Genomic DNA, 26,415 nt, shown 5'->3' on the forward strand with positions numbered 1-26,415 from the left:
GCATCAGGGTCTTTTCCAATGAGACAGTTCTTCACATCCGGTGGCCAAAGGATTGGAGCTTCAGTTTCAGCATCAGTCCTTCCGATGAATATTCAGAACTGATTTCCTTTAGGATGGACTGGTTGGATCTCCTTGCTGTCCAAGGGACTCTCAAGAGTCTTCTCCAACACCACAGTTCAAAAGCGTCAATTCTTTGGTGCTCAGCTTTATGGTCCAACTCTCACATCCATACATGACTACTGGAAAAACCATAGCTTTGACTATATATGGACCTTGTTGGTAAAGTAATGTCTCTACTTTTTAATATGCTGTCTAGGTTGATCATAGCTTTTCTTCCAAGGAGCAAGTGTCTTTTAATTTCAAGCCTGCAGTCACCATCTGCAGTGATTTTGGAGCCCAAGACAATAAAGTCTCTCACTGTTTCTATTGTTTCCCCATCTATTTGCCATGAAGTGATGGGACTGGATGCCATGATCTTAGTCTGAGCCACCCGGGAAGCGTCTTAATCCTCATGATTACCACAAGTAAACCGGAGGAACTTCACACCCACTCCTTACATGAGGCTGAGGCTCAAAGGACCACTGCCAGAGTCATGGGGCTGTCTTAGAATGGGAAGTTTCTGGGCCGGGGGAGGGGCACCCAGCGCCTCAGCCTGCAGATCACTCTGAGGCTTAGCAACCTCCAGGAGCTCCTGGAGCATAGGTACATGGCACTATTCTATAAATCTTGTTAAGTCAGCAAGTCAGGAACAGTCAGTGTTGGGCTGCACCCCACAGGCCTGCAAGCCCTGTACTTACCCAGCCTCAAGACAAAAACAATGAAATTTTACAGTCTGTTAATTAAAAAAAAAAAAAAATTGGCTGCATTGTGCTGCATGTGGAATCTTAGTTCCCCAACCAGGGATCAAGCCTGCACCCCTTGCAGAGGAAACGTGGATTCTTAACCACTGGACTGCAAGGGAAGTCCCTAAAACACTACAGTCTTGAGGGCCGATCAAGATTTTAGAAGTCATCAGCTGCAGCCTCTCTCTTCCAATGCAAGGGTCTCTTCCATGTTGTCCCTGATTCACCACTTTTAACTGGGTTGGGTTGCAGGTGTTGGGGGGGGGGGTTGTGTTCTTTGGATACTTGGTGAAACATCCCATTCTACTGATGGAGCATTTTCATTAAAGAGGTCTTTTACCTTGATCCAGAATTTGATTTCCATCTACCCTATCCCCTGGTTCCCCTCCTCCCTTCCTTTAAACCACACATACTAAATCTCTGGGTACTTCTGATTGATGACCTTTCAAATATTTGAGAGTAGTAGTTAGTATTCCTTGCTTTTGCTTCTCCATGTGAAACTCCGCCCTCCATGATGCTTCAGTGTTTCCGCACAGATTATGGCTTTCGGATCCTTCACCACCCGGCTGGTTCCCCGGAGTCCTTCAGAGAACTCGTGTCGGTGCGTGACTGGGTCTGGAGGAAGCGAATGGATACGACCTCACACTCATCTCTCCATTACCTTTCATTTTCCTTTCTATCAATATTTGTTCTCCTTCCTATTTAAAGATGCTTGTCCTTCATAAGGGAATGAGAAAAACTGGAGTCCACTGATTTCTACCTTCTGTCAATCTATCATTCTTCCCAAACATAGCTTTAAACTGAATTCTCAACAGGGGTGATAGGACCTCTAAGGTGGCAAAGATTGGTTCATGAGGGCAAAATGAAGGTCTAAAATATTAAAGTGGTTTTGTGGTCTTCCAAAGCAAAATCCTGCTTGACAAAATCTTATTTCTGGGTATCTTAATTTCTCTTGTTGGGGAGAATTTGAAGTTAGTATTTCTCTCTGGGGGGGATTGCTAATGAAAAATCAGTTGCAAACACTTCTCTAAGCCAAAGTATACTTACCAAAGTGCTCAAATGTTTTTAGCATATAAAGAAGTCCCAATCTCATGAGAATCTGGCCTTCTTGATTCTCTTCTTACATGTCTACTCCCTGCAGTGTGTTCCTTTTTCCCACTAGTGTTCACACGAATGGCCTTGGGCAAGTCTGGGAAAAGCTGGCCTTAGCCAGTTACACAAGGTTCTTTACTGCAGGGCTTCTCCATGCGCCTCTACATGTAGGCACACTCGTTTCTTTCTCAAAACCACCCTGGGAAGGAGCATGGTCCCTGTCCTGTGTCACAGTCTGTGGAATAGGTTAGGAATTGCTCAAGGTTCCATGGCCAGGAAGCAGTGAAGACTAGGCACATGAGTGCTGGGCCGATCCTACCTTTGAAGTTCACATAAAAATCCTCAACAAAATAGTTATTAGTATCATTTATTTAAGGCTTCCCTCGTGGCTCAGATGATAAAGAATCTGCCTGCAATGCAAGAGATCCAGGTTTGATCCCTGGGTTGGGAAGATCCCTTAGAGAAGGGAAAGTCTTCCCACTCCAGTATTCTGGCCTGGAGAATTCCATGGACAGAGGAGTCTGGTGGGCTATAGTCCATGGGATCGCAAAGAGTCAGACATGACTGAGCAATTAACATCACATCATTTATTTACTGTTAAAGAACTTTAGGAGCTTCCCAGCTGGTGTAGTGGTAAAGAGCCTACCTGCGGATTCAGGGGACATAAGAGATGCAGGTTTGATCCCTGGGTTGGGAAGATCCCTGGAGTAGGAAACGGCAACCCATTCCAGTTTTCTTGCCTGGAGAATACCATGGACAGAGGAGCCTGGTGGGCTACAGTCGAGGGGGTTTCAGAGAATTGAACACCTTGGAGCACGCATGCGCAGTGAACTTTACAGCATGTGGCAGCTCCTGGGAAGAATCCCAAGCAGTCCTGGTGCAGGCCGCTCACTAATTGTCCTGTGTGCTGGTTGGAGATGGTAGCAGGTGAGAGATTCCAACCTTCCACAAAGTCCATCAATACTTCAATGACTGCCCACCTGTTGGCTGTCCCCCTGTTCCTGTCTTGGTTTGTAACTACTCAATAAGCCCTCCTTGCTCCCTTGTTCCTTTTCCCAGCCTTTGGTTGGAAATCACTGGAATTGGGCTACTTTGGCTCCTCTCCAAAGGGCCTGCAGAAGTGAGCCAGTGTGACCAGCACATTGCTTTAAACGCTAGACTGGATCTGGCCCCCAAGACCTTGAACTTGGAAGGCACCCAGTCCAGTGCCTCGCAAACACAGGGCTCCAAAAAATTTTCTCATTTTCATCCTCATGCTCCTTTCTTGTCTAAAGATCTTACCCATCTGACATCCCAAAGCAGAGTACAGGGCTTTCCTGTAACTTTACCTGCAACCTCACACCTAGCCTTGAGAGGGGTGCCTCTTCAGGCAAGTGGCCCTTGCTGCTGCTGCTAAGTCGCTTCAGTCGTGTCCAACTCTATGTGACCCTAGAGACGGCAGCCCACCAGGCTCCCCCATCCCTGGGATTCTCCAGGCAAGAACACTGGAGTGGGGTGCCATTTCCTTCTCCAAAGTGGCCCTTAGGTAAGGTAATTATGTGTGTGCCCCACCCCACCCTACATCTCATACGAAAACCACTTTGGAACTCTGAGATGCAGGGGCAAGGAAAACAGTGATAGTCCAGGAAAAGGATTTTTATTTTATTCAAAAATTATTTACAATGTATTGAGCCTTCATAAATACTTTATTTCAAAGTCCTCTTTTTTTTTAACCTGAAGAAAATCTTGGGATGGGGCAGGGTAAAGGGGGAGGAGTGGTGACAGGCTTCTTAAGGATTGTGCAAAGAGACAAGTGTGAAGCAGCAGCAGTGGCCTAAGCGGTAATGAAGGGAAGACCCGCCAGGCAGAACCCTTGGGTCAGTGGCCAGCTGGGCAAGAAGACTGCGTGACTGCAGACCTTGTTTGGAACAGCACTCACCGGTCTGGGTCAGAGGCACCCAGCACCGAGGGCTGACACTTTGGCTGTTTCTACCAGGCAAGGGTAGGTGTTGGGGGTGGGTGGTAACTGTGAGTTATCTACGAGAAGTCATGCAGTGCTGAGCCTCAGGCAGGGCCAGGCAAAGGATGTGAAGTCAGTAATACACTGCTGAAAAAGGCAAAGTCCACTGCCACATGCTGTGCCCCTAGACACCTGCTGGGGTTTGGTGGGGACTAAGTTACGTGGGTGCACGCTGTACAATACCATAGGGTATGCCAAGGACTTCTGACGAGTACCACTTGGTGGGTGCCAGCTTTCGCCATCGAGTTGATGGACACTTGGGAAGACCATTTACAACTAAAAATCTGTCTCAAACTACCCGGGATTCACGTCATTCTGCATTGCAGAAACTCTGGGCTGAAAGTTCCACTAGTTAAAATAGTGGATTTTAATACTTTGCGGGTCTGAGAACTTTGAGAATCGTAGGAAAGCTTTAGCCCTCTGGAAAACACACAGAAGAAGGCAGACACTAAATTCTGACAGTTAGGGGTTTCATAGACCCTCTGAAGTCCAACAATGGACCCCCAGGAGTGACGGACCCCAAGTTAAGAACCCCTGAGGTAAATGTTCCCGTGGGTAAGCATTTTCTTTCGAGATGCAAATAACCCAGAGGAATGATCAGTCTCTCCACCCTCTATGTGATTATTGATTGAATGGGTACAGGGAGGTGGGAGTAATGGTTTTGGAGGAAAATGAGGGAAGCCTGAGAATTACATCCCCAGAGAAAAGTTAGGGAATGGTTTTGAGATGAGCACTGGATCACTGGATCCCTGGTCGATGGAACCCAGTGGGTGGGATATACATCAGAAAGGGATACAGGTGTCCCAAAGACAACCTTCACTTCCTTCCACATTTTCATAAGGCTGGCTCTGTGGTTTCTGATCAGTTTACTCTTCAAGCAGGTCTGTGCAGTCATCCTGCCATCTGGTGGTTACGCTTGGAATTGCACCTGTCCCAAGTGAAGTGAAGTGGGGTTCAAGTTGCTTAGTCGCATCTGATTCTTTGCCACCCCATGGACTACACAGTCCATGAAATTCTCCAGGGAAGAATACTGGAGTGAGTATCCTTTCCCTTCTCTAGGGGATCTTCCTAACCCAGGAATCAAACCCAGGTCTCCTGCATTGCAGGCGTATCTTTACCAGCTGAGCCACAAGGGAAGCCCAACATCAGGTGAAAATGGTATTGAATGTACCAGCTCTCTCTGGTACTTTATTCAGAGATCTGGTACATTCTCAGAATAAAGAACACTCAGCTGACTTGATGGAGTGGAGAAAAGGGTGGGGGTGGGGGAATGGACAAAAAAAGAAGAGTGATTCTTCAATGTTCCAGTGTAATACACACTGAAGCCACATAGAGCTTGCATCCTTCTTGGCTGACCTGGGCACTCTTTGGTTTATCATGGCTAAAACTTTTCCATATATATATATATATATATATATATATTTTTTTTTTTTTTTTTTAATTTAAAACCTGAAGTTCCATCTCTGGCTCCCAAATGGGTTTCTCTTCTTCTTGCTCCTCCTCTTCCAGAGCAGGTTTACTGATGGACTGATGACTACTAATCAGGAGCCAAAACAGATGTGTCCCTGGGAAATACAGTGACTTGAGGTTCCACCTTACATTCTTTCCATTCCAGCTGAGACACACCTCCCAGGCTGCTGCTCTTCTAACAGGAAACTGGTCACCAACAGTTTTCTGTCCTGTGACGTCACATGGCAACATGACTGAGTCCCGCTGCTCTAGTGTTCTGCAGAAATTCTTGGTGCGTCTCCCGAACTAACCCTCCTACCTGCCGCACCAGCCTCCTTTGTTCTCACCTGCCAGTGGCACCTTTTGATCTAAGGGAATCATGAAATAGGGTGCCAGGGGGCACCAAGGAACAGGAAGTGCATCAGGGGTCCTAGAGTGGCGTTGTCAGCCTGGGGTCATTCCTTCTGCAGTCCCAGACTGTGCTGTGCATGAGATCACTTCTAGCATGTTCCACTGAGGCAGCTCCTTCCGTCATGGCCACCACAAGGCTCTGAGTCAAACTGGAGGCGATGAGAGAAAATCTGCCACACTGACGGCGAGGGGTGAAGAGGTGGTAAAGAAAGCAGTTCGCTCTGTCACCAGTGGGAGGCCTTGGGGAGAAGCAGACGACGGGAGGATGGGTTCTCCCCAGAGCTCTGGAATCTCACGCCCCCAGTGGATGCCAACAGCCCTGTCATGTGATGAGAGGCGTTAAGTTGGAGTTCTCCTCAGAGGTTCTCTCTCCATCTGGTGACCTCTTCCTTTTTCGACCACCTGAAAAACAGTTTCTAAGGGTCAATCTGTAAGGCTGGGAGAACGAGAGTACTCTCTCGGGGGCCCAAGTGCTCTTCAGAATAGAAGCAGGGATGGAGACAAAGCCCTCGATAGCCTGGCAGCAGTCTGCATCGTCTCCAGGTGCTAATGTCAGCATATGCACATCTTGAAGGGTGAGAATGCACTTTTCACCTGAGATGACATCTCCAAAAGACACACGTCCAGACTAGTGCCAACATATCGGAGATTTCCTGGATGGGATCGAGCGAAGCCCACACGGTGTCCCAGGAGCATGCCTCCTCATCCCCAGCTCAAGTGGTTGCGAGACACCCTCAGAGAGAAGACTGGCCTCATGGACTTTGATGTCCCTGAGCCAGAGGTGGTGGGTGTAGCTGGGAGCCATCCCCAGGGACCTATACTCTCTAGATCAGAGGCAACCTCTCTTCTGCATTGGGGTATGTGGGGGTGGAAGGGTACTCTGTTCCCAGCTCCATTGTTTTTGGAAAGGAGTATTTTTCATCTTGTTCTCCCTGCCATGGACTTCCTTCCACAGAGGATACTGCTCTCCTTTTTTATTGAGTTTCCTGAACACAAATTTTCTTTAAAAGACCAGATTGTAAGTATTTTAGGTTTTGCAGGCCATTTGGTCCCTGTTGCAACTACTCAACTCTGCCATTGTGGCCATCAAAGACTAGTGGGTTCTATAATCCAATAAAGTGAAAGTGAAAGTGTGAGTCGCTCAGTCGTGTCTAACTCTTTGTGACCCTATGGATGGCTCCCCCCAGGCTCCTCCGTCCAGGGAATTCTCTAGGCAAGAATACTGGAGTGGGTTGCCATTCCCTTCTCCAGGGGATCTTCCCAACCCAGGGATCGAACCCAGGTCTCCCACATTGCAGGCAGATTCTTTACTGTCTGAGCCACAGGGGAGCCTCCTTATTTTTTATAGGAATGGGCAGGGGAGGAGGTCAGGATTTGATCTGTGGCCATGGTTTACAGACTCCTGCCCTAGACAACTACCCACTGAATGGGACTGATGCCCAAACTATCAAGGGTGCAGTGCCTGCCCAAACCCCATTACAGGTTTCCACAATTGTACCTCATTTGGCTTCCCAAAAGGAGTCAATGGTTTCTCCTTCAGGAATAAGATCCTAGCATGTTTTTCGTACTAACCAGCTGGTGGGTGGTTTTCATCCTGGTAAAGAAGTACTCACTCAAGGTTCTCAGCAACTTCCTGCCCATGGTTTCCTCCAAGTCGCTGCTGCAGGGGCTGGTCTCTGTGTCCAGGTTGATATGACAACATTCACTATCAGATGCTGAGAAAAAGAAAAGAAGAAAGAACACAAGCCTTTCCACCTGAACACCCAGGGATCCAGGCAGGGTGTTTTTTGTCAATGTTCCTTGGCAGATGAAAGCTCAAAACCAGAGCCAAGGCAGTGGTGGCTGTAACATAGAAGAGATGTCCAGGAAGAAAAAGGCTCTAATTACTTAGCAAGAGGCTTTTTAGGGCCACAAAAGGAACTAAGAAACAAGAGAGGAGGAGCAGGAATCCAACTCTCCAAGCACTGTTAGGTCAGACAGAGAGGAGAACATGAGCATTTCCACTCAGTATCTGCAGATAAGAAGCACCTTGGAGGACAGGTCGGGTGTCACCTTCACCTTCCTCTCCTTGCATGGACACTGGAAAATCACAGGGCTCAATAGCAACTAAGCTCGTGCTCTCTTCTTCCACCAAACCCAGGGGGGATTCAGAGAACTGCCAGATCTGAGAGCTGGAAAGGGACCCAGGCCCTGACCACCAGTGCCTCTGAATCTCATTGGGGAGGGAAATGGTGGAGTGGACTGGGCAAGTCATTTCCCTTTGCCAGGCGTAGGCCCTCATGTGTCATACGAGGAGGATGGACTGGAATAATCTCCAAAGACTGGCCCATCTCCTCTGTTCTCATTCCTTTGATATAACTTCTTGCTACATGTGTTAGCTATTAAAATCGGTGTGCACAGGAGAAAAACCATCATTCTAAATTCAGGTCCTGGAATTGTGATTATGCATGTCCTAGATTTTCTGAGTTAGCCACAAGTTCAAACACGTTGTCTCACTGACTTCAAAAGTCTATGAGCAATTGTCAGGTCACTGCTCTGGACCTGGGGGATCTCAGACTTGTGGACTGGGGCGGGTCTGGAGGCGGGATGGGTGCTGGTTTTGGGGTTGTTGGTGTAGGGGGGCGGCAGAATACATGGAGATGATTAGCTTGATGGGGCAAGCATAGAAGGATCTCAGGACTGGTGGGACGCTGGGAGCTTGGAGCAACACTGCAGTCAAGACAGGAGTATTGTCTCTGTAGGAGGTGCTATGATCTCGGAGATCAGGACAGATCCTACAGACTACTGCTAGTCTCAGGGACTCAAAGGAAGAGCAGTAAGAGCAAAGGCTGACCTCAGTTTCCTAATCTATGTGCTCAATTGCTCATTTGTGTCTGACTCTTTGCAACCCCAAGGACTGTAACCTGCCAGGCTCCTTGGTACATGGGGATTCTCCAGGCAAGAATATTGGAGTGGGTTGTCACGCCCTCCTTCAGGCGATCTTCCCAACCCAGCGATTTAACCCAGGACTCCTGCATTGCGGGCGGATTCTATACTGTCTTGAACCACCAGGGAAGCCTTTCCTAATCTATAAATTAGGCCTAATAATAACTTCCTAATATTTAGGGAGCACAATACCAGTACTGTGATGCACCCTCCTATAAATGTTATTTCATTTCTACTCAAAGTTACTTCATGAAGTAGCCACCGTGATTTTTATCTATTAACATAAGGAAGAATGGGTTTCCTCGGATGCTCAGTGGTAAAGTACCCGTCTGCTAATGTAGGGGATGTGAGTTTGATTCTGGGTCGGGAAGTTCCCCTGGAAAAGGAAATGGCAACCCACTCCAGTATTCTTGCCCAGGAAACACCATGGTCAGAGGACCCTGGTGGGCTACAGTCCAGTTCAGTTCAGTCGCTCAGTCGTGTCCGACTCTTTGCGACCCCATGAATTGCAGCACGCTAGGCCTCCCTGTCCATCACCAGGGATGCAAAAACGTCAGACATGACTGAACGACTAAAACAACATACAGAAGGAAAGATATCTATTAAGCTCAGGGAACCGAGTCTTAGGTTAGAGTAACTTGCCTAAAGTTGCCGAGCTCCTAAACGGGGAAGCCAGGGTCTGAATCCAGGGGGAAACCTAGCTAACAGTGTTCTGAGAATAAACTACCGCGGATCTGTTGCCGGGGAGGGGCACGGTAAGCCTTAGTGTTCTCTCCCTGGTAGCTAAGGAGCTGGGGAGTTTTACGTGGGGGCTATGGTCCTAGACTTCCCTCACCTGGCTCACCTGGGGCCATACCAGGACCCAATGGCCTTGACCTCTTCCCCCTTTACTCCCACGGGACTCAGTTTCCCTCCCTGACCTGCTCTAGCGGGCACAGCGGCAGGAGACAGCGAGAGCTGTTGCGTGCTCTGCTCCTCAAAGTCGGTCATTTCCTCCTGGGTGAAGGCCATCTCCTCCATCCTCAGGTACACGACCTCGCCGGGGCTTCTCAGCCCATCTGAGCGGCTGCCTGGGGAGGAGAGTAAGTGTTTCACCTCCCTGCTCTGGAGGAGACCTGGGGGCCCCGCCAGGACAAGACTGCAGCTCTGGGGCGGGGCCGAGGGGGAGGCGGGGCCGAGGGAGAGGCGGGGCCGAGGGGGAGGCGGGGCCGAGGGGAGGCGGGGCGAGGGGAGGCGGGGCGAGGGGAGGCGGGGCCGAGGGGAGGCGGGGCCGAGGGGAGGCGGGGAGGGGAGGCGGGGCCGAGGGGAGGCGGGGCCGAGGGGAGGCGGGGGGGGGGGGGGGGGGAGGCGGGGCCGAGGGGGAGGCGGGGCCGAGGGGGAGGCGGGGCCGAGGGGGAGGCGGGCCGAGGGGAGGCGGGGCCGAGGGGAGGCGGGGCCGAGGGGAGGCGGGGCCGAGGGGAGGCGGGGCTAGGGGAGGCGGGGCTAGGGGAGGCGGGGCTAGGGGAGGCGGGGCTGAGGGGGAGGCGGGGCCGAGGGGGAGGCGGGGCCGAGGAGGGAGGCGGGCCGTCCCCACCCCACAGCGGCCTGGCTCATCACCTCCAACCCGCTTACACGGCAGGCTGCTCCGGTGGCTCAGGAGGGTGGCAGCAGGGTCATCCTTGGGAGTCTGGGGTGTGCCCCGGGTCGTGGAGGCCTCCATGTCGGGAGACTGGGGTGAGCTTTCCATGTGGCAGGCGGTGAGCGCGTTCTGGTACTGCTGCCGTGTGATCTGGAAGACGGAGGCAGAGAGGTGGGTCGAGGTCAGAAGCTGGGCAGAGCCCTCCCTGGACCTGGCTCACCTTCCTGAGCTCAGAAGCACCCCCACTAAGGTGCTTTGGAACCTTTGGCCTTGGTGGTCTGGGATCCATGTTCTGGAGCCCAGAAGTTAAGGGGCAAAGAGGGAACTCCTTTGCCACCAGCGTTCTTCTGTTCATTTTTATTGGCTCTGGACTCTTACACCTGGAGGAACTTTCTCCTGAGACCCAGGAGAGGATGGAAGGCCCTTCAGTTGGCAGGCGGTTGCCCATGGAGAGGTTTAAAACACAGGCTTATGTTGTTGCCAAGGGCCCTCTTCTGCCTAAAGGGCAGTCAATGGGGACTCAGCAAGAACAAGATCCCCAACTTGTGTAGAGGCTGAAATAAGAAACCTCCATATGAAGAACATAAACTTTGGCAAAACCACAGATGAAGTCAATTTATTACTACTGTTTTTTCTAATGCCTTCCATAATCATATAGGAATCCATTTGATAAATCCTTCAAGAAAGCAGTGCCAGGAAGAAGCTCCTTTCTGTAGATGCATTGTAAACTTCCTTATATTGAATGAGGACTCAAATATCCACTAGGTTTCCTTTTTTTCCTTTTATGACAGGAAGCTCACAAATTTATTTATTTGCAGTAACAAACTCATGCCTGATAGTATTTGCACCAAACTGGCTTGTAATCTCAACTTTTTATTTAAAACATCATTGAATTATTTATTTTTGGAAATCCTATATATTACTGGAAGTGCTATAAATATACTAAAGAGATGGAACTGATGATTTGATTTTCAGATGTTGGTGAAGGCTCTAGTACTAATGTTATGCAGAAGAGTTTGCTTTTGCAGACTGACATTGGAATATGAGAATAAAACCTTCCATCCATTCAGTGCATTATGGCTTACAGAGCACCCAGGAATGCGTTATCTCCTTTGGGCACCATGGCTGCAAGGGGGTAAGCATGAGAGGTCCTGTGATGCCTATTTTACAAATAAGGAAATGAAGTTCAGGAAGGTTGGGGATTTGCCTAAGGTTTAACAGTTAGCAAGCCTTCAGAGTTCCAGCCCTGAGGTGTGCATTCTGCTTGGGAAAGTGCTATTCATCCTCAGGGGCCAGGGAGATGGAAGGCGAGGTGGGACTGTAGAACTCCAAGTTCTCTGAGGAGAAACTCCAGGGTCTGATAATGGGCAGGATCTGCCCTTGCTATCTGGTCATTTCAGTTTAAAGGGCCTTTACTCTTGCTGTCCAGGGGAAAGCATCTGAGCTCACCTCTGTACATTGTAAACGCACCTAGCTGCATTAGGCTGCCTTTCACAAAACTTTAGGGGAGGTCCCTCCAAAATTGCTATGTTATTTTGGGGGTCCATAGGCATCAGATGGGAGAAGGCAATGGCAACCCACTCCAGTACTCTTGCTTGGAAAATCCCATGGATGGAGGGTCCATGGGGTCGGCAAGAGTCGGACACGACTGAGCGATTTCACTTTTACTTTTATGCATTGGAAAAGGAAATGGCAACCCACTCCAGTGTTCTTGCCTGGAGAATCCCAGGGACGGGGGACCCTGGTGGGGTCACACAGAGTCGGACACTATTGAATCGACTTAGCAGCAGCAGCAGGCATCAAATGACTGAAGAGAAGTATGATACATGGTCTGAGCCAAGGTTATTATAAAAACTTAGTCTTCTAATGTTACCATGGGTTTCTAAAGGTGAAGCTTTCTTTGGAGTCTTGAAGGTTCTCCTGGCTTAAACGACAGGAAAATGTCCTAAATGACTTGGTAAGCCCAACAAAGCACTTGATATTATTCTATTTGGGTTCTTTTAACTAGTTAGTTTAGATTTGGCTTCCAGTTTAGTTCCCTGATGACTCAGATGGTAAAGAATCTGCCTGCAATGCAGGAGACCTGGGATCAATCCCTGGGTCAGAAAGATCTGGAGAAGGGGATGGCTGCCTACTCTAGTATTCTTGCCTGGAGAATTACATGGGCAGAGGAGCCTGGAGGGCTACATATAGTCCATGGGGGTCCCAAAGAGTTGGACATGACTGAATAACTAACACTTTTACTTTTGCACTTTTAGTTAAAGACCAAATGATTCTTTGCCTAAAAACTATGGTGTGAAACACACGGCCTGTTCAAGACAAAGGCATTGGGCAATGCCTTGGTTACCTGTTCTAGGGATCTCACAGCCTTGCTTTCACAATGCTTCTCTTTTAAGTTAGAAAAGTCACAAACAAATACGACGTCAATGAAAATGACAGTTGCTCAGTTGTGTCTGGCTCTTTGCCACTCCATGGACTGTTGCCTGCCAGGCTCTTCTGACCATGGGATTGTCCAGGCCAGAATACTGGAGTGGGTAGCTGTTCCCTTCTCCAGGGGATCTTCCCAACCCAGGGATTGAACCCAGGTCTCCCGCATTGCAGGTGGATTTTTTACCATCTGCGTCAAAAGTGTCACCTTAAAAGAAATTTGAGAAGGCACTAGCCAAATGTATTCAGGAAATCTCCTCAGCTGCACTTCTAGATTCAAGCATCACTTTTTGTCAGTTCCCCTCCTCCTGTTCACCTGTGAAGCCTTTTCTACCTAGCACAGTACTATCCAAGAAAAATATAATGTGAGATCACATAGGTAAAATTTTTTTGGCTGAGCAGCGTGTGGGATCTAAGCTGCCTGACCAAGAATTGAAACCATGCCTCCTGCATTGGAAGCACAGAGTCTTAACCACTGGATCAGTAGGGAAACCCCCACATAGGTAATTTAAAATTCTCTAGTTGTCACGTTTTAGAAAAAGTAAAAGCAAACAGGTGAAATTAATTTTATATTTTTCATTTAACTTAACATATCCAAAATAGCTTCACTTCAATGTGTCACCAATATAAAATAATTAATGAGGAACCTTACATTCTTCTTTGTATCAAGTCTTTGGAATGCAATATGTATTTTACATTCTAGCAAACCTCAGTTTGGATGAGCCACATTTCATGTGCTCAACAGCCACGTATGGCCACTGGCTTCTGTATCAGACACTGACGGTCCAGCAGATCAACTAAATAGCTCTGCCCAGTTTTGACAATCCAGCCTTGCATGGCCACAGTGTCCCACTGCTTGCTAGCACAGAATCACTGGTCCGGCTCAGCCCCTCTTTTACATTCCTTGAGTGCGCCATGTTCCCTTGCCTTCCATACCCTTTCCTTCCTTCTCCCTCTTGGCCTTGCCTTCACTTGCCTTTTATTCTTTCTTAATTCTTAAAGGTCCAGTGCTTTCTCCAGCCAATATAGCGCTTAAAATAAAGTGTCATATGATTTCGTAATCAGTTAGATACTACCCTGCATTGGTCACTGTCATTTGACTTATGGTTCTTTTCCCCAATTCTATTTCTTGAGTACAGCTCATGGTGCCTAGAACCATCGTTAACTGCTTACCAAATACTTACTGATTGGCACCAAGCGAATGAAACCACTGTTCAAAGGACATCATGTTCTTATTCTCTTTTCACTACTGTAGCTACCATTTCTTAGCAATAGCTTGACTTCAAGTTGTCTTTTACTCTCGCCAATTAAGAGCTCAGTTCAGTTCAGTTCAGTTCAGCCACTCTGTCATGTCCAGCTTTTTGTGACCCCATGAATTGCAGCACGCCAGGCCTCTCTGTCCAGCACCAACTCCTGGAGTTCACTCAAACTCATGTCCATTGAGTCAGTGATGCCATCCAGCCATCTCATCCTCTGTGGTCCCCTTCTCCTCCTGCCCCCAATCCCTCCCAGTATCAGGGTCTTTCCCAATGAGTCAACTCTTCACATGAGGTGGCCCAAGTACTCGAGTTTTAGCCTCAGCATCAGTCCTTCCAATGAACACCCAGGACTGGTCTCCTTTAGAATGGACTGGTTGGATCTCCTTGCAGTCCAAGGGACTCGCAAGAGTCTTCTCCAGCACCACAGTTCAAAAGCATCAATTCTTCAGCGCTCATCTTTCTTCACAGTCCAACTCTCACATCCATACATGGCCACTCAAGTGTCCTCTAAATTACAAAAGAAATGGAGATCAGTTGATCTTGAAACTAACAGGAGTTAAGGGTACCCTTTTAGGGCTTCCCTGGTGGCTCAGAGGTTAAAGCGTCTGCCTCCAATGCGGGAGACCTGGGTTCGATCCCTGGGTCCGGAAGATCCCCTGGAGAAGGAAATGGCGATCCACTCCAGTATTCTTGCCTGGAGAATCCCACGGACGGAGAAGTCTAGTAGGTTACAGTCCACGGGGTTGCAAAGAGTCGGATACGACTGAGCGACTTCACCTTCACCTTGGGACATTTGACTTAGCAGTCAATGCGTTTAGAAGTTCACCTTTCAGCTAGAGTGATGTTTCCAATCCTTTTATGATGTTCTGCTTACATTTTCAACTCTCGGGTGGTTTATTCATCCCTCAAGGGCTTCCCTGATAGCTCATTGGTAAAGCATCCACCTGCCAGTGCTCGAGATGAGGGTTCAATCCCAGGTCAGGAAGATCCCCTGGAGAAGGAAATGACAACCCACACCAGTATTCTTGCCTGAGAAATCCCATAGACAGTAGAGCCTGGCGGGCTACAGTCCGTGGAGTCGCAGAAGAGTTGGACACAACTTAGTGACTAAACAGCAACAGAAATTCATCCCTCAAAACACAATTTTGCAATTTAGAGATTCTGCCTCCAGATGGTGATGGGGCATCTTGGCCATGGTTACACAATTCACTATACAACATCTGCCAAATGTTCTTACTTTAAAGATGATATTAATATTTATGTTATACATTAAAGAATTCCGATGGACAGGGAGGCCTGGCGTGCAATTGCAATCGCAATTCATGGGGTCGCAAAGAGTCAGACACGACTGAGCGACTGAACTGAACCGAACTGAAAGATTCTTTGGTATCTTCATAACTTATTAACTCCTATTAATCATGGCTTTGGGGCTTCCCCAGTGGCTCAGTGGTAAAAAATCCGCTTGCAGTGCAGGAGACTTAGTAGACGAGGGTTCGATCCCTGGGTTGGGTCGATGGGTCAATCTCCTGGAGGAGGGCATGGCAACCCACTCCAATATTCTTGCTTGGATAATCCCACGGTCAGAGAAGCCTGGTGGGCTACAGCCCATAGGGTCACAAAGAGTCGGACACGACTGAAGCAACTGAGCACGCACACACACACATGCACACACACACACACACACACACACAAACACAGAAACAATCGTGGCTTTAATACCTTCCCCAGATACTCACTGGATATTGGATATACCTTTCTTTCTAATTTTATATTGAACTCAAATTACTCCTGGACTTAATGAACAGTTCTAGAATTTAGTCTGTTGGACAAGAAAAGCCTCTGCAGCCAGTCACAGGGGCTTTTGCCAGTGAAATCACTCCTGAGCTTTTTCAAAAACTCTCTTCATATTAAAAAAAGGTGGGTTTGAGGAGGTGAGTAAAAGAGCAACCTGAACATGGCCCTAAAAGTCCATTCAGTCAGGAGAAAAATGTCATCTTAACTTATATTAAAAAACAAAACAGAAAAATCAAATCCTTATGTTAAACAAGAGCTTGAACTTACAATGTTCCCTTCTGTAGAACAACCCATTGCAATCGAAGTTTTTAAGTGACTTGAACCACAAGTTGAAAGAGATTTCTGAACAATACTTTACTAGGTTTCTAGCCTTCCCTAAACTTCTACTTCTGACATGTAGCTTTCTCAATTTCAAAGTATCTAGGTAGACAAAAGGGCCATGTGCAGTGATGCCCTGCTGGCTCGGTCACAGCACAGCCCTCTGGCCTGAGATCAAGGGTAACACCTGTACCTGAGAATTGACCTCAGGTTTGGAGTTCTCAGCATGCCACTGGCTCACTGTCAGGAAAGAGACTTTCCTTTTATGTTCCTTGTTATTTATAGAAAGTTCCATTCGTTTTTAGGAGTGGATACATGAGATATATAAGATCAATTGTAAGTTTTAGGAAAATCCTTACAAACTTAGTGTTGGGTATTCATCCTAACACATTCCATTTTGAGGAATAGCCAAATCCATCTCCTAAAAGTGCTCTCCAAGCTGCGCACTCCCAGAGATGTTTCAGAAAACTCTGGGCTTATCACAGTTGCTCATTAAACATGACACCTCAAAATCTTCACTTTTCTCTCCAAAGCCTCATATGGATTTTCTCGACTTATGATACAAATGGTGTTATGGACTGGATGTTTGTGTTCCTCCATAACTCATATGTTGAAATTCTAACTTCCAAGGTGATGGCATTAGGAGGTAGAGCCTTGGAGGTAGTTAGGTCATGAGCAGAGAGCCCTCATGAATGTGATTGGTGCCCTTATAAGAAGGAAGCCTGCTTCCTCTGTTTCCCCCTCTCCCTGCTCCTTCCCACCATATGAGGATATACGGAGAAGACAGCCATTTTCAAACCATGAACTGGACTCACCAGATACCACCTGGATTGACCAGCACCTTGAACTTGGAGATCCAGATTCCAAGAACTGTGAGAAATGAATGTTGGTGGTCTGAGTCGCCCAGTCTACGGTAATTGTTATAACAGCTAAAATAGACTAAGACAAGTGGAAAGACCTGAGAAATGAATTGAACAAAAATTCCCAATGCACTTAAAACAGAATCCAGACCCTGTGCTCTGGCCTAAAGATGCCAGGTAACACTGCTGCCCACACTCTATTCCCAACTCACGTCAGCCTCTGTCTGCACATAATGCGCCAGGCCAAATATCCTCGGACCACCAAACTCTTCCCTGCCTCTGTCATTTCTATCTTGAACATTCTCTCCACAGCCCCTTCCAGGTCCCAACAGAAAATGTCCTTTTCTCAGCCTGCTCTAATAACCATTTCTAAAGCAGCCTCCTTGCCAACTCTGCCCAGGCACTGTTTATCCCATGGTCTGATTTATTTTCTTCAGAGCCTTCATCACTCTCCTAAATAACGTAGGTTACTGATGTGGTTACTTGTTTATCACCTTTCTCCTCCTATGAGCCTGGAAGCTCTAGAAAAGCAGGAACTTGCAGTCTTGTTGACCACAGTATCTTGTTGATGCCTAGACAGTGCTGAGCATGAGCAAGGAGTCCGTAGACACCTGTTGAGCCACTGACTCATATCATGACATTCAATTTCTTTTCCCACAAACCACATGCCCAGTACTACCAACCACTGAGTTAGCACAGCAGAATTTCTCTCCTCCCACTTTTTCTTACCCCACTTCTGAGGACGGTCTACAGTTACAGGGTTTCAGGGCTGGAGGCAAGAGGGAGGAGAATCGTGGGCTGTGGTTTTCTGAGGTTCAACCTCACTGTCACGATACCATGCATACTGTTGGATTCTTTACTAAAGCACTTTCCCCTGGCTCCATCAGCTCTGATTTCCCTGAACTCTCTCAAAGCCCAGCGACTTGAGGGCTTTGACTCTGGAGACAGAAAGACTTAATCTTGCAGCTTGGTTCTGCCACTTCCCAGCTATGAGACCTTATACTCCTCAAACTCCCACGTGTATGTGTGCTGAGTCACTTCAGTTGTGTCTGACTCTTTGTGACCCCACGGACTGTAGCTTGCCTGGCTCCTCTATCTGTGGGATTTCCCAGGCAAGAATACTGGAGTGAATTGCCATTTCCATCTCCAGGGGATCGTCCTGACCCAGGGATCCAACCAGCATCTCTTATGTCTCCTGCATTGGCAGGTGAGTTCTTTACCACTAAGACCACCTAGGAAGCCCCCTACAAGCTCCTACTTCATCTATAAAGTGGGGATGACAGAGTACCTACCTCTTAGTGTGGTTGTGGGACTAAGTGGATAATTCAGATCAAGGACTTAAAGTGCATGGCACAGGGCACGCCACCAACAGTCATTACCCCAGCCCACTCCACAGGTACAGCCCCTCCTCTGGTAACTCTCCACGGTTACTTTTATCAACGATGTGTATTTTAGTTCAGGGTGTCTACAGAGTCATGGAACACAGAAAGCCAGTCAGCACACACCGCCCTCAAATTATCAGGGTGAGCGTTCTGAACAGAAGGAAAGGACCTTTTCCGACCTTTGTGATTCAGCCACCATCATCTGGCCTGCAACTGGGATGACAGTCACCAAGTGAGCACGCTGGGTGTTTAGTTGGACTCAGGTAAATGGGTTCCCTTCTGATCTCAGGCCAAGTGTGTAATGATTTGTGGAATGCTAGCAAACAAAACCAACAAAATAAGACCTATCAAAGCAAGAGAAAGGAGGAAACCTTAGAATATGTTTGTCTAGTATTAAACTCAATGAGCGGTATGAAGAAACAGCTTTTCTTAATTACAAGGTGATAAGCATCGCTGCCTCTCTCATACTTGCAAAGGGATTCTCTTCAAATAGCTCAGTGGCAGGGCAAGGTGGTATGATAATTACTACAAATATTTTCAGCTAACATAACAGACTGCATTGTGTTTTAGATTTCTAGATAATAATATGTGAAACCTTATACAGATGTAAGATCATAGCTGGGATTCCCAGGTGGCTCAGTGGCTAAGAATTTGCCTGCCAGTGCAGTAGGTGCAGGAGATGCGGGTTTAATCCCTGGGTCAGGAGGATCCCCTGGAGGAGGAAATGGCAACCCACTCCAGCATTCTTGCCTGGGAATCCCCACAGAAAGAAGAGTCTGGTGGACTAGAGTCCGTGGGGTCACAACGAGCCGAACACCACCGAGCATGCATGGAGGCACTTGGGAAGCCACTATACACTACTATATTGCTGTTGATTAGTCCCTAAGTTGTGACTAACTCTTTTGTGACCCTATGGACTGTAGCCTGCCAGGCTCCTCTGTCCATGGGATTTCCCAGACAAGAATACTGGAGTGGGGTGCCATTTCCTTCGCCAGGGATACGCTACTATATGCTTGGTTTATTAATCCCCTGCACATTTATCTTGAATAAACCAAATCAACCTTGTGCCAATGATGGGGCAACTAAAGGAAAGAGTCCTGCTGGCACCTTCTCTCAGGCAAGCTAATTCCCTATCTCTTCCTGCCTCAGTTTCTCCACATGAAAAATGGGGAGACAGTCATGAACAACCAGGGTTCACATGACCAAAGGAACGATAATAGTGACAAATAATGAACAGAATAAAACTGACTGGGCGGGGGGGCGGTGAAAACAACTGACTGAAACCAGGGCCTTCGGAAAGCCGAGGCACGGTGTTCACGCCGCATTCTCTGGGAACAGAAGGCTGCAGGGTCGGGGTGAGGGGAAGGCCCTCTGCGGAGTTACCTTCACGAACTGCACGTCGCTGAGGATGTGGACTGAGTAGTCGGGTGTGTAGAGGTTGTTGCTGCTGCTGCACAGCTGGGTGTTGCTCCCCCCAAAGTCGCTGCGCTCACGGTTCGGAGACTCCGAGCGATTCAACCCACTGCAGCGGGAAGGGGACCGGTTTACTGCAGAGGAGGAGAGGAGATGAGGGGCGGGGGGGGGGAGGGGAGGCAAGGAGGGTGGGGTGGGGAGGCAGTAGGGGGAAGAGAAGGAGGGAGAGAGAGGAAGGGGTGTTGTTTACTGAGGTCCCGCAGGACATTTAGGTTATGGCAACATGGGGCCCTCACCTCTCCCCTCAGAGCCCAGGAAATGTCCTGCTCCTCCATTTGTGAGTATCAAATTCAGACCTCTGGGCTCCACTTGGCTCAGGCTCCTTCCTTCCCCACGACCTCTACCAGCGAGGAGCTGGGTGGGCCACTGCCTTTCTTGGTTCAGGGGTAAGGAAGGGAAGGAGATGAGGACCCCGCTGTGAATGGGAGTGGCTACCCCAGACCATGAGACCCTTTATTTACCAAAATGAGTTATTTTATATAAACTCCATTCACAAACCTTCTTTTAGAAAGGCTGAAGCCTTAGGTTTGCCCTAAAAACCACCTGGTAAGCACAGATAACCAGCCCTCACTGTGGTGAGGCATTTCAGAGGGAATGTCAGGCCTGCCTCCAAACTGGCAGGCAGGGACCAGCAGAGGCCCACAAACCATATGGATAAATATTTAAATCACATCAATAAACCGTTAAAATATGCTCTATACTTCTCCTTGACAAACACACCATCTTGACAACCTAGTAGGCCAGGTCAGGCTCCTTAAAGTTTTGTGTCAGAATATAGGCTGAAGGGGGAGACCCTGCCCTGCCCTAGGGCTTCCCGGCCTGGTCTCCTAGAGCTGTCTGGGTGGAAAATTCAGGATTCTTCTATCTGAAATAAGGTCTAGAAGGAAAAACACAGCTCTGGGTGGTATATCCCTTTGGCTCTGTGAACTACTCACCCCGCACAGAGGAGGTGGAGCTGGGGAGGGCTAAAGTGGGGCCCCCTCCAGGGTGGGTCTCAGGCAGGGCTCTCTTTGGGTTCACAGGCTGGAGGCCAGAACAATGCTCCAGGCCTTCTGTCAAAGGCCTCCTGAATATTCCGAGTCAGTCTCTTTTTCCATTTTCAAGAACAATTTCTTGGGAACTTTCAATTATGACCGTATAACTTGGTTTCAAAATGGACTGGGAACTGCCCTCCCAGGATCAACAGAAGAGAGATCCTAAGGTGACCCTAGCATTATCTCCACCGCAGAATAACCCTGAGTGAGACTGCAAAGCCCTTCCCACCGCTCTGCATCCCTCGGACACCACTCTGCATTTCTTCCCAAGAAAGAGAAGTGGGAAGCTGTGGCCTCTCCTAGCACAGTCAGTTCAGGGGCCCCAGTGAAGAGCCTGATTGTTTAGAGATTAGGCCCCTTGGTTCCTTCAGGGAAGAACTTTAGGAATTTAATTCTGTTTCTTAAGATAATGCTGCCATTCATCAAAATGATTAGCATCTCTTTGGAGTGACTTCCGGAGGTCTGATGGTCTGTTTAGCTGTCAAGCTGTTACTGTTGTCTGGCAAATCACGTAGTGGAAAGATTAAAATGACAATATGTTGAATCATTTTCTCATTAGAGCCAGGATAATCACTGCCTTGATCAAATTATAGAATTAAGGGTTCTACCTCCAGTCTTTCCCTTCTCAGTTAAGTGTTACCACATATACACTGTTACTTGAACCAGAAACCTGGGAATCTCCTGTGACTCCTGCCAATCCCTCAGCCCCACATCAGGCCTCTGTTTCCGCTCAAGTCCCACTTACCGTCACTCTTGCCTAGACCACAGTCTGGTCTTCCGAATTATAATCTCATAATCTGTTCTCACCTCGCCTGTCAAAAGCACATTTTCAAAACACAAATCAGGGGACTTCCCTGGTGGTCCAGTGGTTAGGAATCTGCCTTGCAATGTAAAGAACACAGGTCAATTCCTGGTGGGGGAACTAGGAACTAAGACTGCATGCCACAGCTAGAGAGTTCGTGCGCTGCAACGAAAGATCGTGAGTGCCACAACCAAGACCCGATGCAGCCAAATAAATAAATATTAAAAAAAAAACACAACAGAAAAACACACAAATCAGCTTCCAGTTGAATCTAAGCCCCCCATGACTTGACCCTAAGCCCTAAACCCCCCACGACTTGACCATCTGATCTCCTCCTGGGGCTCCCTTCCCACCATGCTTTTCTGCTCTAGCCTACTGGCCCCCTTGGGGATTCTCAATCATGTAAGCCTCCCCCACCTCAGTAGATGCCATTTCCCCTTCTCCCCTCCCCCTCATTTTGCCCTCATGCCCCCTTTTCTCCTCTCATTTTACCCCTCAATCCCTGCACTCACTTTTCAGTCATTAGGTCTCAACTGAACTATCACCTTCTCTGAAGAGCCAGTCTGGCCACCTTAAGAATATTCCGCCTATTTTCCTCTATCACTGTCCCCTGTTCATCTCTTCAAAGCACTTTTCACAAGTTTTAATTACATGTTTGTATTATTTGTAATGTCTGCTCAGTTCAAGGCTAAATTCCATGAGGGCAGAGACCTTGTCTTTCCTGGCTTGTTGTACATCTGGTATCTACCACAGTGCCTGGCCCAGAGCAGGCGCTCATTAAAGCAGGATGGAATGAACAAGTCAGCACCTAACAGTCCCTGAAGGAGTTTTTATTTAGAATCTAAATTTTGTTTTTTAAAAAGGTTTCAGAGCTTTCAGTCACTCTGGAATCAGAAAGCCTTTTCCAGCAACCTAAGTCATTCCCGGTAGACTGACTTCTTGAAGTGAGGGGTGGGCAGAAGGACATTTCCGGAACGCACTGCCAAGGCCCCATAACTCGAGGAAGAGGCCTCAGGAAACATCAGAACCTTCTGCTTGTCTATGTAATAAGAGTGTGTGAAACCAGGAGTCCTGGAGTCCTACTTACCAGCTGGGTGACACTGGAGTGACCAGGGGCCGAGAGGGACAGTGATGGTGATGTGGAGAGCAGAATAAAGCACCAACGTGACTGTAAAGAGCAGCAGTATTGGGCAGAAAAAGACCCATTTCACATTTGGCCCTGGTCCCTTGAAATAAATGGACAAGGTCTGGCTTGCCTAGATCCACTGTGGCTGTTCTGAGGTGGTGGCTGACTAAGTCAGTTGGTAGTGCCTCCTCAGGTCTGGTTGTCATGGAACAGGGGGCAGGAAGTCCTGCAGGAGTGTGGCTTCCTTGGTGCGAGAGGAGTCTGGAAAACCACACCTTGGTCTGGTAGGTTTTGTCCTCAACTCGGTTTGGAACAAAGAGAGTGGGTGTGAGCAGAGGTTTGTGGCTTCAGTAACCCTGAGAAATAACCACTGCTCTTGATAATCCTCCACTTTGCCCGGTGGGACCTGTGCCCCACAGCCCCACATCACTGTTCTACATTCTTATCCCTTATGTCATCATTCAAGACAGCTTCAGTGAGGCTGATAGGGAAATATATCGTGCCTACTAATCAACTTCTGCTTACTTACAAGCTATGACAAACCTAGACAGCGTATTAAAAAGCAGAGACATTACTTTGCTGACAAAGGTCTGTCTGGTCAAAGCTATGGTTTTTCCAGTAGTTATGTATGGATGTGAGAGCTGGACCATAAAGAAGGCTGAGCACTGAAAAACTGATGCTTTTGAACTGTGGTGTTGGAGAAGACTTTTGAGAGTCCCGTGGACTGCAAGATTAAACCAGTCAAGCCTAAAGGAAATCAGTCCTGAATATTCATTGGAAGGACTGATGCTGAAGCTGAAACTTCAATACTTTGGCCACCTGATGCCAAGAACTGACTCACTGGAAAAGACCCTGATGCTGAGAAAGATTGACGGCAGGAGGAGAAGCGGACAACAGAGGATGAGATGGTTGGATGGCATCACTGACTCGATGGACATGAGTTTGAGCAAGCTCTCGGAATTGGTGATGGACAGGGAAGCCTGGCGTGCTGCAGTCCAAGGGGTTGGACATGACTGAGTGACTGAACTGAATAGAATCAACTTCTGCCTGAATCACTTCCACTTGCTGTTCAAAACAGAGGAAACAGTTTCATCCCTGTTCTTCCCAAAGCTCTCATCTTCACTGGCACCCAGCGCAGGCATGTCACCCTGCTGTCACTCATAGGGCCCACATGTCAAACACAAGCAACATCACTGTTGTGCTGGGAGGAAAAACATGTTTCTTTTTTTTTTAAGTAAAGACAATGCTATTGAAGCTTTATTCATAATATCCCAAAGGATTCCCAACAGCAAAAGATACAGCTGTCTTACAAAGGTTGGGTCTATAAAAGCCATCTTTAGAATGAAAAAGGAATCTTCATTTCATGACAAAGAAAGTCCCAGCTCATCTGACTGTTGTGCAAGATCAATGATTTTGTGTCCCAGAGCCTGACATTCCTCAATAGGTAGGATGCTGATGACTCGGCGTTTTGGTAATTGTGCACATACACTCAGAAGTTTTTGAGCAAGGGAAATGGAAATGCTTTTAATAAAAAAAAAAAAAAAAAGAGAGAAGAAATCAGTAACAGACGAGTGTCCCAGCAGCATGGCAAACTAGTTCAAGTTGTATAATTCCCCTTGGCATTTTCTAAGAGCATAGAGGCACAGCTTGGGGGAGTGAAGAGAGAAGAAAAATTCTAAGCACAGAGCAAAGAGGTCTAAGAGGCGACGGATTGTTCAATGATGCATGAAACTGACCACAGGATCCCTCAATAGGGCGCAGGCCTGGCTGTTGACATCTCCCTCGCCCATCTTGCTCTTACATCACGCTTTCAATTTGGGTGGAGAAGTGTGGCAAGCTCATTCCTGCAGGCTTCGTGTGGTTTGCCTGTAAGGTACATCTGTCTTGGATGGCAAGTTGGAGTTTCTGAGGTTGGGTGGAGAAGACATTGGGGTAAAATTGGGTTGGGGTGAGAGAAGGGGTGGAAGAGGAGTTTAAACTGAAGTCAGGGCTGGATGGAATCTCCCCTCATTCTGCACGGATAGGCAGGGGCCCTGAAAACCCAGACACACCTCTGAGACTCTTGCTTTACTCGTGACCCCTGTGCCCAGAGATCTCACGACTCTATCCCAGGAACAGGAGCCACACATAGAAGAACACCTCACTCTCCTTTTCAGTCTGGGGATGTGAGAAGAGGTAAGGTTCAGCAGCTGCCTGCTTACATCTGTCCGAGTCTCACTGAGGACAGAGAGGAACAGCCCAATTTGGTCATCGTCACTATGCCACAGGCCATCTGTGTTTTCTAAACTGGATGCGGGAATTTAATTACACAGGCTTATAAGAGTACAAACTAGGATTATTAAAATTCATCATGCTGGGGTACTATTCAACATCAGACAACCAAATGCCAAAAGCTCTCTCTCAAAGCTATAATGTGAACTCTGCAAATCAGCCCAAGTTAGGAGCCCAGATGAACTTGCTCACGTTACATGCAGCTTTAATGGTTCCCAAATGTTGACTATGCAAGAGCCGACCCTAAGGAATATTTCCACTTACCACATTTCACGAAGTAAAAAGATTATTTTTAGGTACTTCCTTTATATTTTGGGGAAAAAAACTATCCTCACTGATCTCAAAGTACATTACAAATGCAACTGGGCATTGAAAAAGGACCCTTGCTCGTGGCCTCTCTATTGCTTTTGTTCTTTCATGGATTCAGAAGGACTGTCATGGGGAACTTGAAATCACCTCTACCATCAGGAGAAGAAAAAAGGAATGAATCTGGGGAGAGGGAATGATAACTGTAGTGGGGCTGTGTACTCTCAGTGGTTTTATTTTTAAATAAAAACACCTGCAAATCTGGCTAATTGCAGCACACTCTGGAGGTAATCCACACACACTCTGCTCTCCTCATTTCACACTAAGGCTCGACTAGAAGGAAACTGCCTATGAGTAATAGTGGCAATATTTGGAGTAGGGACCACCAGCCTCAATCTAAGGTGAGTACCATGGTTTATTAGCACAGCTGCTTTCAAAATGCAAACAAGTCACAGCCCTCTAGAGGGCACAACAGGCCCACATTCAGAAACGCAGGAAGGTCCCAGGCAATAGAACAAGGCCTAAGAGAGTTGGATTCTGGCTCTCAGCCCTCTGCATCCTAATTACACATCTGACATTGACCCAACCGCTTAATTTCTTGGAGTTGTTTCCTTACCTATTGTCTCCAAACAATTTCTGCCCATCTCCTAAGGTGGTTGTGGGGATTGAAAAAATAACCAAGTCTCTTAAAACTTAAACGCCCACTTAATTTCCAGGGACTCCCCTGGAGGTCCAAAGGTTAGGACTTTGTGCTTCCACTGAAGGGGGCATGAGTTCGATCCCTGGTGGGGGAACTAAGATCCTGCCTGCCATGCGGTGTGACCAAAAAAAAAAAAAAAGATGGGAGTAAGACATAATAATGAAGACCTCAAAGACCTTTTAGAACTAACACCCAAAAAGATGTCCTTTTCATTATAGGGGACTGGAATGCAAAAGTAGGAAGTCAAGAAACACCTGGAGTAACAGGCAAATTTGGCCTTGGAATACGGAATGAAGCAGGGCAAAGGCTAATAGAGTTTAGCCAAGA

The 26,415-nt window shown here is 47.7% G+C and overlaps 1 protein-coding gene across 4 annotated transcripts in view; it reads right to left on the bottom strand.

Moving 5' to 3' along the window:
• The window catches only part of CNNM1 (cyclin and CBS domain divalent metal cation transport mediator 1), a 70,707-nt gene continuing 47,846 nt past the window's right edge, over positions 3,555-26,415 (bottom strand). For 2 of the 4 annotated variants that reach the window (XM_018041669.1, XM_018041667.1), the window contains 5 exons: positions 19,760-19,923; positions 10,330-10,486; positions 9,639-9,788; positions 7,407-7,508; positions 3,555-6,195 (listed from right to left, as the gene is read on the bottom strand). In XM_018041669.1, the coding sequence (XP_017897158.1) occupies positions 6,116-6,195; positions 7,407-7,508; positions 9,639-9,788; positions 10,330-10,486; positions 19,760-19,923 (653 nt within the window). In that variant the 3' untranslated portion in view covers positions 3,555-6,115. Of the gene's footprint in view, positions 6,196-7,406; positions 7,509-9,638; positions 9,789-10,314; positions 10,487-19,759; positions 19,924-26,415 lie in introns of all 4 variants that reach the window. The other 2 variants (XM_018041668.1, XM_018041666.1) reach the window with 1 other exon arrangement.

Source organism: Capra hircus, chromosome 26 (assembly GCF_001704415.2).
Source record: "Capra hircus breed San Clemente chromosome 26, ASM170441v1, whole genome shotgun sequence".
Taxonomy (NCBI): Eukaryota; Metazoa; Chordata; class Mammalia; order Artiodactyla; family Bovidae; genus Capra; species Capra hircus.